The following is a 15,717-nucleotide window of genomic DNA, read 5'->3' as shown; positions in this document are numbered from 1 at the left end:
CCTCTTGTGTAGTTCCGACTGATATTATCATCACCCCCAGAGGCCAACGTCAAGCCCACGCAACTAGTACGCGGCAGAGGCGGTGTACGAATCCAGTTAAGGCTAGTAAGTGATTCAGTCCTCAGATTGTCTGCTGTGGCCCTTTTCACAGGCAAGTACGGAATCGTGAAGCCTCGGGCCACATAGCTGGGAAGTCAGGCGGCTACTCGGTCTTCTGGGCTAGAGTGCGCTTCCCTGGTTCTTGGGTCCAACTTTTCCTAACTTTTCCGGGCCTCTTTCGCCCAGTCCCAGGGGCGCAGGCACCACCCTTTTCCCCGGAAGGAGCGCGTAGGGGTGGGGGGGGGGGCGGGTCCCCGAGCGCAGTCCCCTCCCCAGACCCTCCCCCCAGGCTATAAACCCGGAGCCGGGGCCGGCGCCGGCAGTCCCGGGCTGGCCCGCTCCGTGGGGCGATCGCACAGATGGCGGCGCTGGCGACAGTGGCCAAGAAGGTGTGGAGCGCGCGGCGGTTGCTGGTGCTGCTGTTCACACCGCTCGTGCTGCTGCCGGTGGTCTTCGCCCTCCCGCCCAAGGTAACGCCGCCTCTCCTGGGCGGCCCCCCCATTCCGCCCGGCCTGGGCGGCCGCGCCAGTCAGGACCCTGTCCTCCCGAGCCTCCCGAGCCTCAGAGACGGAATACCGCAGAGGTCCCAGTCTAGATTTCACCAGACCCCCCCCCCCCCCCACCCCTTGCGTTCCCTCGATTTCCTTGCCTTGCGCTGCTGTGGACACAATTCCCCTTTCCCAGCTGCTGTTGCTCCTGGGAGCCCGGGTCCCAGTAGCCTTCTGGATCCGGTCATTTCTGCAGGAATGATCCTCTTTATCGGGCTCTGACTGTGTGCTTGGTGATGTGTTGCGCATTTCACTTGATAATCACAAGAAACTTGATGCTTGGCAAGCTTCAAGCTTAATGAGTGGCAAGCTGTGTCATCTGGGGCTTAACCTCTCTGAACTTCAGCTTGTTCATTTGTAAACACAGGGGAAATGATCATACGGATCCATTGGACAGTGGTGAATATTAAAAAGAGGCAATATATGTTAATCTCTTTAAACTGAGCCTGGTACCCAGTAAGTGCTGAAGACTGCACTGCACTGTCTCCATCGGAGACAGCCAAGATTTAAGAAATGCTTACTGGGAGCAAGTGTGAAGTGAAAGCACACAGTCGTGTCCTACTCTGCAACCCCATGGACTGCAGCCCACCAGCCTCCTCTGTCCATGAAATTCTCCAGGCAAGAATACTGGAGTGGGTTGCCATGCCCTCCTCCAGGGGATCTTCCCGACCCAGGGACCAAACCCACATTTCCTGCAGGGCAGATTCTTTACCGTCTAAGCACCAGGGGCAAGGTGCAGCGCTAAACTTTGCCTATGTGCAGCATCTGACTTAATCCAGGCTGAAAATGCCCCTCTGAGTGGGGAGGGTTCTTTGCCTTATTTTCCAGAGGAGAAAAGTGAGGCTGGGAGAGAAGTGTCTTGCTCACAGTCACACAACAGGCAGCTGAGTGGGATCAATCCCTGGCTTATCAGAATCCAGAACCTAGGTTGTTTCTAGACTCTCAAAGAAAGTAATCCGTAGAAGATCAAAGGCTGCAGATTGAGGTCAGAAGTGTCATGACAAAATTCATCACCAGTGGGAGAAGGAGGTGGTATCGCAGGTTCCCCGGTGGGTCCCTCACCTGTGCCCAGCACATTCAGGGCATCAAGGTTAGCTATGAGGCCCGTTAGACAAGGCTTCGACCTCCAGGAAGTTGTTTCACTGTCCCTCAACGAGATACTGTTCAGTTGCTCAGTCGTGTCTGTCTCTTTGCAACCCTGTGGACTGAAGCACGCCAGGCTCCCCTTGTCCTTCACTATCTCGCTGAGTTTGCTCAAACACATGCATTGAGTTGGTGATACCGTCCAACAATAACATATTTAATTGCCATCAGTGAAACATTAAATGTTCATAAAAATAAAAGTAAAGAGAGGGTATAATTTTGTAAGACCAGGGGAGCGGGGAGAAGTGTTCAGAGAGGGCTGCCTGGAGGAAGGGGTGAGGAAGTGATACTAAGAAGATGGTGTCGAAAGATCCAGGACAAATTCTTTTGTGTGGAATTATCCTAGCAATTAGACTTTCTTGACATGCGAGAGAGAAACAGTAAATGCTGGTGTAAGGATTAGGTTGCTTATTTAAAAGCTGTCCCATCCCTGGCCACTTGCTAACTTCAGGACCTTGCACCAATCTCCTTTCCTCTTTGGGTCTCTTTTTGCTTGTCTAGAAGGTGGAGGATTGCCCTGCTAGCTTCCAACACTTGCTGTGAGGGTCTGAGCGAAGACGTTGCCTCACTTTGTGAAGCATCGCTGGTGGAAGGCAGGATGGGTCTGGGGGGTCCCAGGCGGAGTTCTGAGGAAGAAGTGATGAAACACACAGGATTTCTCTCCTCTGCAGAGGATTCTGAAAGCTCCGCTCTGCAGTGAACCCAGGGGCAGGTCCAAGTGTTTATGGGGCTGGAAACTTGTACTAACTGAGGGGCTTTCTTTAAGAAAAAGCATACAGATTTACAAGTACAGAATTTAGTACATGGCTTGGGAGTGGCTTTGAACCTTTAAAAACTTCATTAGCTTCGCAGTGAACCCACTTCCATATGATCCCCAGTGTGGATAGATAACAGCGCATGTCTGAGTGATGAGGTGTTTCACTGGGTGCTTCACTCTTCTGTGCTGAGTTTGCCAGGTGTTGTCCTATGTAATATCCACATCACCAGGGAGCCAGCTGCTGTTAGCATGGAACAGGTGAAGAAATGGAAGCTCAGCAAGGTTAGGTGACTTGTCCAAGGTCACACAACCTGTACAAAGCCAGCATGCATTGTCTGTGTCTGACCACTTCACTTTATACTCTTTCTTTAGTTCTAATTGAGTGAGAACCTCTCCTGATTCCCTCCAGATCCCCAGTGGGGACTCTGTGTGGCTCTAGATCTCACTGTCTTTTTAACTGGCTAATAAATCAGGGCCTCCTCCCAGGAGGCAGCTCTGGCTTCTTGGGAGATCTTAGCCTCCCTGAAGTCTCTATCAGCACACTCAAAGCCCTCTCTTCCTCCATGTTATATGTATACGTTTATCACATTGTATTATTATCATATTCTTGGATGTTAATAACTGACATGTTTCTTAATCTAGTGTAGAAGGTGAATAAAAGCATCCTTAGAGAATAGTGAGCAGAGAAATTTGTGGCGTTTGTTGGTCTATGACATACACATAAAGCAAACAGAGTGGGTGTGCTATGCACACATGGTTTCAAAGCAATTCCTGTAATCTTCACCAGTTTAACCCTGTGATAACCTCTCCAGACAAAGGCTGGCAGTATACAACAGTGTGCTTTCTGTGCAAATGAAGCTTCAAGGCAAGCGTGCTCGGTGTCCACCCTCACCCCTAACATCAGGCTGCTGCTTCTAGGCCTCCCTTGCCTAGAAATTCTGGAACCGCCAGTGCCCGTTATAGGATTCATATCCCAAAAACTTTTGCAAAGTTGTTGATATCAGGGAAGAAGTTTGAGATCTTTGGCATTGGCTATTTGCCCCTCACTGGGCCCTGCTTTTCCAGCTTGATAAGGTGTCCAGCATCGCTGCTCTGATGTTCCAGAAGTCTGTATGATTGTAAGGGTTGCTTATCACACACCTGTCCCCTGGCGACTGGTGAGGGAGGCTGCAGGGAGGCTGGGGTTAATCTGAGGGGTAGAGCCAGGGGCTGGGGGCGGGGGATGGGAACAATTCTTACATTATGTCCTCCTGGCTTGGAACACTGTCAGCAGGGGTGAAAAGGAGTGGGATGCCCTTCTGGAATGCAGTGGCTGCAATTTCCAGGGCCACGGGGATCATGGCTCTTACCCCAAAGAGTGCCAGAGACTGAGGAAGTCAGGATGCTGCCAGAGGGACTGCCTCACAGTTTTCTAAGAATGGCCATCCTGGGAGCTGGGTGTTAGAGGACTGGCCTTGGGCGGCTAGGGGAGACAGAGGAGAGTATTAAATCAAGCCTGTAAATAAGCACCAGCCCCATGTATTTGCAGAGAATCTCACCTCCTTTCCCAACTTACTAAAAGCAAATCTTGCTGGACTGACCATCTGGCCATCAAGAGTGCTTCCAGTGGGTACTCACAGGTGGCTCTTTCTAAGGATGCTTTGAGGAGGAGGCGGCGGCATGTAGGAGTGGGGGTACTCTGGGCAGGTCTGGCTTCTCAGGAGATCTTTTGTTGTTGTTCAGTTGCTCAGTCGTGTCGACTCTGCAGCCCCATGGCCTGCAGCACGCCAGGCCTCCCTGTCCATCACCAACTCCCAGAGTTTGCTCAAACTCATGTCCATTGAGTCGCTGATGCCATCCAACCATCTCATCCTCTGTCGTCCCCTTCTCCTCCTGCCTTCAATCTTTCCCGGCATCAGGGACTTTTCAAATGAGTCAGTTCTTTGCATCAGGCGGCCAAAGTACTGGAGTCTCAGCTTCAACATCAGTGCTTCCAATGAACACCCAGGACTGATCTCCATTAGGATGGACTGGTTGGATCTCCTTGCAATCCAAGGGACTCTCAAGAGTCTTCTCCAAAACCGCAGTTCAAAAGCATCAATTTTTCGGCGCTCAACCTTCTTTCCAGTCCAACTCTCACATCCATACGTGACTACTGGAAAGAACATAGTGTTGACTAGACAGACCTTTGTTGGCAAAATAATCTGACTTCACTGATTTTAGCCTCCCTCAAGTCTCTATATCAGCACACTCAAAGCTCCTGTTACATGCATATACTTATCATGATATATTATTGCCATATTCTTGGGTGTTAGTGACTAACATGTTTCTTAATGTAACGTACAATGGGAATAAAAGTGTCTGGGCAGGACGCTCCAGAGTGTTGTGCAGGCTGTGCAGCGCACAGAGAGAAGGGAGGAGGCGAAATGAGACCGAATCCACCCACACTCCACCTGCGAACCTGGCATCCCGGTGCAGGCCCAGACCCCCCTGAGGAAGAGCCCCTCTCCCCAGCTTGCATGAAGGCGTTGTCTGGCTTGCAGCAGTCTTGTTCAGGGTTGGTAGTCACACCTATGAAGTCAGAGACCCACTGTTTTGCATCCACCTAATCCATGAGTAGGGGGTGTTCAGGTGGATGACCAAGAAAATGGGCCTTTCCTTCCCAGTTTTGAAGCTTTGAATTCAGAACTGGATTCTCATTCCACATCCCTGGTCTGTGACCTTAGGCAAGTCGTTTGACTTCTCTGGGCCTCAGTCTCTTTAGTGATAACACGCCCATTATATCACCTTCCTGCCCTGGTTATTCTTTGGGCCTGGTGAAATCATATGTTGTACTGGCATCATAACTTCTTACTTTTTCATTCAGCCCTCAAGGTATGTTTTAACTCTGCCATTTTGCAGATGAGGAAGCTGAGACTCAGAAGTAAGAGGATGAAAGAGCATGGGCTTTGGAGTTGGGAAGACTTGGGTTTGGGTGTTAGCTCTCAGACTGTGAGATAAGGGGCTTGGGCAGGAGACGTCCCATTTCTGAGCCTCGTTTTCCTCACTTGCGAAGTGGGGAAGACTCACGGGTCCCTGAACGGCTACTGTGAGATTTAATTCAGTTAGGATACAGAAATTGTCCCAGGCTGTGTCAAAACAGGGTGGGAGCTGATAACAGTAATAATTGCCAAGTGTTTTCCTCATCTGCCCCATGCTGGTTTATATGCCTTTCACATTTTAGTTCATTACATTTCATTTAATCTCTGAAGCCTACCTTCTAGATAAGGGGTGAAGGGAAGTAGACGTCAAGATCCCATATTTCTATTCAGATTATAATAAGCCCTCAAGAAAGGATAAGAACACCTCATACTTATTGATTACTTACTAGAAGCTGGCCCCCTCTCTCCCTCTGTGCCAGCCACCCTGGCCTTCTTGGTGTTCCTTAAATATCCCAAGATTGCTCTCACCCCAGGGCCTTTACCAGCTTCCCAGGTGGCACAGTGGTAAAGAACCCACCTGCCAAGGCAGGAGACCCAAGAGACTCAGGTTTGATCCCTTGGTCAGGAAGATCCCCTGGAGGAGGTCATGGCAACCCACTCCAGTATTCTTGCCTGGAAAATCCCATAGACAGAGGAGCCTGGCAGGCTACAGTCCAGAGGGTCCCTAAGAGTCGGACACGACTGAGCGACTAAACACGTGCACACCTGCCTGCGGGGCCTTTGCACTTACTGTTCCTTCCGCTATGAACTGCTTTTCCCCCAGATGTGTCTGCAAGCCTTGCTCCCACACTTCATTCCTCTTAGTTCAAAGATGAACCTCCTCAAAGGCCTTCCCTGGCCACCCTGTCTAACATAGAAAATAAAGATCCCTTTACACTCTCTTCCCTGCCTTATTTTGCTTCGTGGTCTTCGTCACTATCTGGCAATGTGTTATGTATTTAAGGAACGGGCAAGTCAGAGTAAGCAGGCTTAGAGTTGGCTGGTTCAAATGATTTCAGTGGGCTCTGGGACAGAGAGGCTGTGCCTGGTTGTCTGGTCCCTGGCCCTGGGTGATGAGGACAGGCAGATAGTGGCCTGGAGTGAGAGAGTCCAAGAAAGGAGATGGTTGGGGGTGTGGGCCTGGGATTGTCTGGTTTACATTTGAAAAGCTGACACACAGGTGAGTTGTTTACTATCTCTAGGAATGAGCTAGCCCTGGGAGGGGCAGACCCTCCAGTGTTAGCAAGGTCCCAAGATGCCAGAGCATCACATTCAGAAACTGGAAAACATGGTTGTTACAATCTCCCATACTCTTCTCTTCTCTCACTTGTGGTCCAGCCTTATAGGCCTTCCTTTGGTTCTTTAAACCTGCTAAACTTGTTCCTGCCTCAGGACATTTGCACTTGTTGTTCTCGCTGCCTGGGACGCCCTTGCCCCTGATCTTCCACAGGTGGATCTGTCTGGTCATTCAGGTCTTAGCTCCAAAGGCACCTCCTCCAAGAAGACCTCCTTGATTACCTCTTCTCAATAACACTTGCCCTCCTCACTGTACAAAACACTCTCTAAAACAGTGTCCTGTTTTATTTCCTTCGTGGCATTCATTCCAACCTGAAATGTCCATTATTTGTTCACCACCTGCCTCCTCCACGAGACTATGAGTGATATAAGGGCAAGGCCTGTGTCTTTCTTGTTCCCTCAGCATCCCCAGCAGCTAGAACAGAGTCTGACACATAGTAGGTACTCAGTAAACTAGCCAATGAATGAATTTGCATTTGAGCCAGGTAGCTCTGATTTCTGAACACTTGCACTTGCTAAACTCCTAGACTGCTACTAATTTGTAGAAGAGCTAAGCTTAAATCAGTGTTTCCAGCCCTTTCCTTTTTCAGCGGGGAAAACGGAGGCCCAGAGGGCACATGGAAGGACCTTCCCACCCCTCCCAGCCAGGTGGTCCCAGTACCCTCATCTGTGCCCCCTCCATGCTCTCCTGCCAGGTTTGACCCGTTGCCCACACAGACCCCTTGGCCTTGGAACGGTTCCTCTGAGGCCTAGCCAACTTTCCACTTTCCTGGAGATCCTGCCAGGTGTGTAAACAGACCGACACAATTCCTGATGAGGGGATGGGGAGCAAGATTGTGTTTCCTGACCTGACTCAGCTGGGCAGTGCCCTCTGGACTGATGAGCAGGATTGTGAGACACCACCCCCCCAGACCTTGAGGATGCAGAGTGAGCACCCTAGCTAGACCAGACCTGAAACAAATGACACAGGTGTGTCCCAACGGCTCCCTCCAGCTGAGATGCACCAGGGATGAGAGAGATGCACAGGGCCGAGCCATCTCTGGCAAGCCTCAATTTCCTCATCTGATAAGTGGGCATAAAGACACCCGCCTGCTCGGAAGGCTTGGCAGTGCCTGATGCAACATAGGTACTTGGTAAAGAATTGTGGCTATTGCTATTATCTGCAAAATAGGGGTACTAGGCGCTTGACTCTATCTATTTGTTCATGAAATTCACAAGGGGAGGGGCAGCCAATGGGAAGGAGCCTGTGCTGGGGGCAAGGGGAGTCAGGAGGGCTGATACACAGGACAGAACAGTGATGCCCAGCTCAATAAAGACATTGGAAAAAGGCTGGCGAGGCCAGCGTGCCCCTTCTGGTAGCCCAGTGGCTACTCTGCCCTGTTCCTTTTCCTTTCCTCTCCTGCCAAGCCCTCTCTTGGTCTGGACAAGAGAGAGGGATTTGATTTCAGCCATGTTAAGCTCTCCAGCAGGAATGTGCCGGTCCCTGGGAGGCTCAGGATGTGAATTTAAGGTTGCTGATGTCCCAGGGCACATGCCTTATTCATGCCCTCTCCTCTGTCCCCCAGGAGGCCCCTTGAGAGCCATAGCCAACACCTCTCTAGCATTTATGAAGTGTCAGGCATGGTTCAACACACTTGAGATAGGCTAGCTCGTGTATGCTCATCCCGGCTCTGTGGCACAGGTGCTATTATTGTCCACATTCACAGATGGGAAACTGAGTCACAGAATTGTTCAGTCACTTGCCCTAGCTCCCATGGTTTGGAAGTGGCACAGCTGGGATTCTGACCTGGCATTCTAACTCCAGAGTCTGTGCTTTTAGCTGCTGTGTGACACAAGGGAGATGGACCCATTTTACAGACGAGAAGCCTGAGGCTCAGAGAGATGAAGACACTTGCCTAGCACCTCACACTCACTGAATGAGTAGTCAGGCTGCCATTCAAGCCTACGTCTGCCTTATTGAAAGACCACATTCCTTCTTGGTTCAGTGGAGGCAAGGGGAAAGGGGCAAGGAATACAGTAAAAAGGCTTCCCAGTGGAGAGACCTGTCATCCTGACACTGGAGTGGGAGTTTGGAGGTTTTGGGGTCTTGGGAGCTCTGAAGATAGGAACTAACATGAATTGTCAAATATGATATGTAGGAGCTTGGGTTTGGGTGCTTGGGTGCAAATTCTAGTTTTTTAATATGCTTTGTGACCTCAGGCCAGTTGCATAACTTCTCTGTGCTCAAGTTCCTCATCCATAAATGGGTACGATAACAGGTGATGATGGTTGTAAAGGGCTCAACAAATGCTGGCTGGCTTCATGGCTAAACCGCCTCCTGTGTCCTGGGCTCTGGGGAGTCCTTTAAAGCAGGGTTCTGAAGCATTTTGCTCTCCAGGAGACATTCGGCAAGGCCTGGAAACATTTTTGATTGTCACAGCTCTATGGAGATGCTACCGGCATCTAGGGATGCTGCTAAACGCCCTACAGTGCACAGGATTGCCCCCACAACGAAGAGCTCTCAGGCCCCGAACGTCAATGGTGCCAAGGCTGGAAGCCCCTGCCCAGTGCATCTGCTTGGCACCCTCTCCCAGCAGGCCCACAAGGCAGGTGTGACCAGGTCCCATTTTCTGTCAGGAACACTGAGGGCCAAAGAGGGGAAGGGCTTGCCTGTGGACTCACAGCCTGACTGCAGAAGGCCTCCCGGGGTGGAGGGGATTTGGAAATGAGGGGCCTTCCAGGCAAGAAGGCCCTTCCAGGGCCTGTGAGCCCTGCTCCAGGCTCTGCTGCGTGCAGCTGATGGTCCCCTTTGCCCTCCTGGCTCTCAGCGGGCGGGACCAGCCTCCTTTCCCGTGATCGGGAGAAATAACAAGAGCGGCCCTTGTTCGCTGCCACCCACAGCCCCGATTGTCCCCTCAGCTCCACATGACAGTCCACCTTTCTCGCATGACGAGCCGCTTTGCTAGCTGGCCCCCGGCAGCCTGGAGTGCGGGAGAAGGGAGGAAACAGCTCCCTGCTCCTTTAAGCCATTTTCTGCCCCATCTGGAGCCCCCTTGGATTCCTCTCAAAAGGGCTGGGACTCAACAAAACTTCTCCTGGTGCCTGAGCCTAGCGTTTGACAGCATGGAGTCTGAGAAACAGAAGTGTGAGCAGTTTCCTGAGACACGAGTCTTGGAAATGGGCTCTGCTGTGTTGACATCTGAGACCAGAACGTGGGATGTCCAGGCCTGGGGGAGCCAGCAGAGGCCTAATGCATGGCCCTGCCTGCAGCCCAGCTCTCACTTCTTCTTGGGGAAACTGAGGCAGTCCTGAGAGGCCCTTCCTACCCCCACTAAACTACCCATCAATCCGGGATACCTGGCTTAGTTTCCTGCTCCTGATCTGTTTTTTCTATGGGATCTGGACCTCCTTCAGACCTTGACTTTCCTCCCCTGAACAAAGGGTCTGCCCAGAGTCACTGGGCTGATTTGTCCAGAATCACTCTCTGAAGGGGAGGGGGCAACGTCATAAGAGTATGAACTCTAGCACCAGATCTCCCGGACTCCACGCTGGCTCCCCCACTTCTGTGTGACCTTGGGTAAGTTACTTAGCCTCTCTGTGCCTCAGTTTCCTCCTCTGTGTGAGGACACCAATAGGATCTACCTCAGAGGGGGGTTGTGAAGATTGGTTTTGATACCTGAAATACTCTGGGCTGCTCCTGCTCATAAGAGGCACTAGTTAAAGAACTGTTGTTGTCATTGTTATTCAGTCGCCAAGTTGTGTCCAGTTCTTTTCTGACCCCGTGGACTGCAGCACGCCAGGTTTCCCCCCTCACCACCTCCCAGAGTTTGCCCAAGTTGATGCCCATTGCATGGGTGATGCCATCCAACCATCTCATCCTCTGTCGTCCCCTTCTCCTCCTGCCTTCAATCTTTCCCAGCATCAGGAGTTCCAATGAGTTGGCTATTTGCATCAGGTATAACAGTAATAGTAGTAGTATTGTTATTTATATTACAAATGAGCCTGTGGATCTAGGGGTCTGGAAATACTTTATAGGGGATGAGACTTGCTTCTGCATCCTCTTGGCTTCTTCCCTTTACTCTCTGTGTAGGTTGTTGGGTTCTCTGAGCCTCCAATTCCTCCACTATAAAATGGGGGAAAGCTGATCTCCTAGGAGCTTCTGGAATTTTAAATGAGATAGTGCTTATTCAGAAAAAAAATCCCAGTGAAAGTTCCCTTGCCATTCTTACTCTAACTCTGAAGCCTAGGGCCCCAGAGGCCTAAGAAGTGAAGGATTATGGGCAGCGGAGAGTCATTGTCAAGAGGGGCTTGTGAACGTCATAGCTCAGGCCTCAGCAGCAGGGGTCAGCTTTCCCATCATCCCCTGCATTGACCCCCAGGAGGCCTGGGGCAGAGCGAGCTGGACCAGAGAGGAGGTGGGACAATGGTAAATGGTAGAGACTTAAAATGTCAGGGGCAGGAAGACCTCAGTGCCCGAGAGAAGTTAGGCTAAGTGGTGGGCCCATAGCTGATCCAGGATGGATCCCTGCCAAGAACTTGCTCGTGGGGTGGGGGGTGGGCGGAACAAGGCACTTCCCCTGCCATCCTTGGTCTCCCCATCTGTCTTGTGCATCCACTCGCCTCATGGGGCCATGCTGAGGACCAGGGACACTAAGCACTTTGTAAAGAGTGAAATAAGTACCTGCAAATGGTAAGGTACAAATAAGGGTCCTTCCCATCTGGTTAACCAGTATATCCCCAGCGCTTGGCAAACAAGGTGCTTAATAAATATGTGTAGAATGAATATGGAATCAGTGCAAATATTTCTTTAGTGTTTCTTGTGTGCCAGGCGCTGTCCACGAGTGATCCTTACATTTAAAAGTATTAATTGAGCACCTACTGTATACCAGCTACTAGTCTAGGAGAACACAGCAATGAACCAAATAGTCACAAATTCATTTACTTGTGGAGCTGACATTCTAGAGGGGAAGACATTTTTTTAAAAAAGCAAACACATAAATAGATAAGATCTGTGTGTGTTTGTGTGTGTGTGTTAGTCACTCGGTCTTATCTGACCCTTTGCAACCCCATGGAGTTCAAAGAGCCCGCCAGGCTCCTCTGTCCATGGGATTCTCCAAGCAAGAATCCTGGAATGGGTTGCCATTCCCTTCTCCAAGGTAAGATCTATAGTATGTCAAATGATGATCAGTACTATGGAGAATAAAATCACAGAAGGCAGGGAGCCAGGAATGGGGTAAGTGCAATTTTAGAGTCAGAAAGATTCAGAAAAGGGAACATTTGAACAAGTACCTGAAGGAGAAGACACTGGAGCAAAGAGTTGAAGGAGTTGAGGGAACACGCCCTGAGTGCGCATAAAGGAAGAGCATTCCAGGTGAGGAGACAGTAAGTGCAAAGAGCCTGAGGTGGGGGCATGGGGGATGTTCAGAAATAGCAAATGGTCTTCCTGGGTCCTCATGGCAGCCCTTCCAGGAATCTGACCACTGACCCCTTGATCACAGAGAAACTCGGGTGAAGGGCATAGGTGGCATTTAAAGGCAGATCCCACCATAATGCCTTCAGGCTGGGTTTCATTTCAGCCCAAGAGAGGCCTCCTGTTAGTACAGGCCTCCGAAGGTGTGGGACAGCTGCCAGGAGCAGGGGGAGGTGGAGAAGCCCTGAGGGGGCCTTTGACACACCCACCACCTGTGTTGGGGACTGAAGGGCCCTTGGGACACACGGAGAGACTGAGGCCCACAGAGAGGAAGGCGCTGCCTGAGGTCACACAGTCACTTGGCCTCTTTTTGGGAAGAACTTGTTCCAAGAGTTCTCAGTCGTCTGGCTGAGTCAGGCCGCTGGGGGAGTTTTTTGGAGGGCTCCTCCCTAGAAAATGGGGAAAAACTGATCTCCTAGGAGTTGCTGGGATTTTAAATGAGATAGTGCTTATTCAAAGAAAAATCCCGATGAAAGTTCCCTTGCCATTCTCCTTCTAACACCGAAGCCCATAGCCCCTGAGCCCTAAGAAGTGAGGGACCACGGGCAGCAGAGGGTCACTGGGCAGCTGCTACCCCGCCCCCACCCACCTGCCTGGCTCATGAATGATTAGTGAGGCTTGGAGGGGGCAGTGGGGTGTGAGCTGCCCCTTGAACACTTCTCATGAATGGTTCGAAGAACCTGAACTCGTGACGTCTGCTAATAAGTCCAGGGGCTAACAGTCCGTTCAAGTGGAAGGAGTGGAAGGATGGGGTGGCTAGCCTTGGAGGTCTTCTGGGGCAAGTCTCTCCCTCCCATTTCTCCTGTTTCCCCCGTTGAGTCTTAGGCCCAAATGGACACAGGGAGCTTCTAACTGCTGTCTCGGATTGTCTGGGGGCTGAGGAGAAGTTAGGAGGGAGCCTTAGCTGGAAATCTGGGCTGTCTTACGTATTTCCTGCTGAGTCACCCTGAGCCAGCTTCAGGCTTCACCCCCCAGGCCTCAGTCTCCTCCTCCAGAAGGTAGATAACTCTGAGATCAGCCAGGCTTATCCTCAGGACTGAACAAACCCAGAAAGGATGTGAAAGGACCTCTGAAGTGCTTTTCTGTTGAATATCTGTCCTTCCGTTTTCCTTCATAAAACCTACCCAAATGTGGGAGGAGCAACACTCACGTTAAGTTTCAAGGGCTTAACCCAGCACCTTCACACAGTGAGTCAGTAAACGCTGACTGTTACCATCATTACAGTAATTCTCTTCCCTGAGCTCAGGGCCCTGGGCTCAGACCACCACGCTGAAATCTCCGCCCCTTGCTAGAGACATACACGTGGGTGAAGTGGCCGAACCTCCCTGAGCCTCCAACTTCTGCTTTCTAAGCAGGGCCGTGAGCCAAGCAGGGGAGCTCAGCGTGTCCAGGGCAAGGCTCAGCCCAGGTCACAGTGAGCCCTCAGTGAGCCCTCAGTGAGCGGTAGCTTCATTACTATCACCTGCCACTCACAATGGAGGCAGTGTGAACTTGGGCCAGTTGCTCAAGCTCACTGAGCCACATGTAACCCGGGGACAGCGGTCATTACTGCCTCCTGGGGCTGTGGATAGGTTGAATGAGGGAGTCCACGGGCACCATGCCTGGCACGTCTTAAGTGCCCAGTGCGGGCAGCCATCTCAAATAAAAGTGCTGGTGCTCTGAAGTCACAGGGGCAGCTGCTCAGGAGACCGCAGGGAGAGATGCAGCCAGCCTGGCAGGGCTTCCAAACATGCCACGTCCACCCGCATTCCCTTTGACTTCCTGCCCAGCTCTGTCAGGATGGCGAACAAGCACCCTGATTTATGGATGGGGATGCGGAGGCTCAGAAAGGCCACTGATCAGCCCAAAGGTCAAAGCTTGGAGGTGGTGAACCGGTATTTGCACCTGGGAGTCAGGGACCCCTTTGGGCCTTGTCACCCTGAGCCCCAGCTTCCTTACGTAACTCCCTCTTTTCAGGTGGAGGCTCATGCCTCTTGGCCTCAGCAGAGAGAGTTTCTCTTGTATTGTCTCTCGTCTTCCTGGGTCCTTTGCCTGGGTCTGCTGTGTGTGCTCCAAACTCCCTTCCTTTTGGGGTTAATATCTACCCAGCATCCATTGCCTTCATCCGCACATGAAGTGCAGACTGGAAGTGCCTTGCGGATCATTGGGATGAAACCACTAGTATAGAAAGCAAGAAATGGGCAGAAGTAACAGATTCTGTCAGTAGGAGGTAACGTTTTATAACTTAATCTGCCACGCACTGCTCCCAGCACTCAACCTACATTCCCTGCATTTAATCCTTGTAACAGTAACTCTGTGAGGTTGAAATTCTTATCATCATTATCATCATCCCCATTTTACAGATGAGGAAACCGAGGCACAAGAAGTCACTTGTTCTAGGAAGCAGTAGAGGCAGGATTCAAACCCAGGCCCTCTACCGCTAGATGCTAAGCTCGCAACTCAAGTGCCTCTGCTTCTTGATGTTGGGCTCTGATTTCAGCCCCCCCATCTCCTAACTAATTCCCTGTCCACTGTTCTTTCTGTTGATCCCGATGGCTCCTGCTTCTCAGGGACTAGTCATTTTCTAGGTGCACTGTGATGCTATAGTTCCTATGTTATCTACGAGCAAGCTGAGGTCCGAACCTGCCCAAGGTCCCTCACACCAGCCGTGGGTGCCTGAGCCGATATTTCCAGCCCCAAGTGGCCTCAAAGGTTTTGACCACTGTGGAGGCCCAGCCTTGGGCTGGAGGGGATACTGAGAGATTGAAGGCCTGGCTCTGGCCATTCTAGAGTTCCGGGCTTCGCACAGCCCTGGCCCTGGACATTCCTGTGGAATGGGCCTCTAGTAGGCAGCAGGAGGGCACCACTGTGAGCACCTGGTCCTGATCCTGCTTCCTGAAGGGCCTGGCATGGTGCCTCGCTCACAGCCCAGTGCCTTGACCAAAACACAACCCAGCAGGAAGCTGGATGTGGGGCGGGGGGGCGGGGGGTGGACGCGGTTTCTGAACAGCTCCCGCCCCAGACTCAGAGAACACCCCAGTGCTCTTTCTTTCTTTTCCTGGGTGAGGGGGGCAGGCTTGGGGGCAATGGGGGACAAGTTGCCTTGTGTCTGTCTGGAAATCATTCCCCCAGCTCAAAAATTAACTGCCTGACCTGGCACTTTCTTCCTTCTCGTTGTCACCTCTGCGTGTTTCGCCTGCAGACTTTAATCCCCGTACTTACGGACCGGCTGAGCCTGAGAAGCTGGGATTTCTTCAGTGGGCGGATTACAAGCCTTTCTGTCGGAAATGTCTGGGTCAGGCTGGCAGGAATCGGGCTGGTGAGGGACTATGAGGACCCTGACCCAACTGTTGCTCCCAGCCGGGGCCAGGACTAGGGACAGCCAGGTGAAGCACCCGGGAACAAAGTTTCAGGAGGGACTCACTGTCAGGGTCATGTACCCGCCTCACCGTCATCCCAGCCCAGCTCCCAACTTCTGCTGCCTGATTGACCTCAGAGTGCAATGAT

At 51.6% G+C, this 15,717-nt stretch overlaps 1 protein-coding gene across 1 annotated transcript in view; it reads left to right on the top strand.

Moving 5' to 3' along the window:
• SLC13A3 (solute carrier family 13 member 3) overlaps positions 411-15,717 on the top strand; it is an 87,119-nt gene continuing 71,812 nt past the window's right edge. The window contains exon 1 of the mRNA XM_018057964.1: positions 411-569. Coding sequence (XP_017913453.1) covers positions 459-569 — 111 coding nt within the window. The 5' untranslated portion in view covers positions 411-458. The remainder of the gene's footprint in view (positions 570-15,717) is intronic.

Source organism: Capra hircus, chromosome 13 (genome assembly GCF_001704415.2).
Source record: "Capra hircus breed San Clemente chromosome 13, ASM170441v1, whole genome shotgun sequence".
Lineage (NCBI taxonomy): Eukaryota > Metazoa > Chordata > Mammalia > Artiodactyla > Bovidae > Capra > Capra hircus.
Note: the sequence above shows the minus strand (reverse complement) of the source record. Positions and strands in the feature narration are given on the sequence as shown.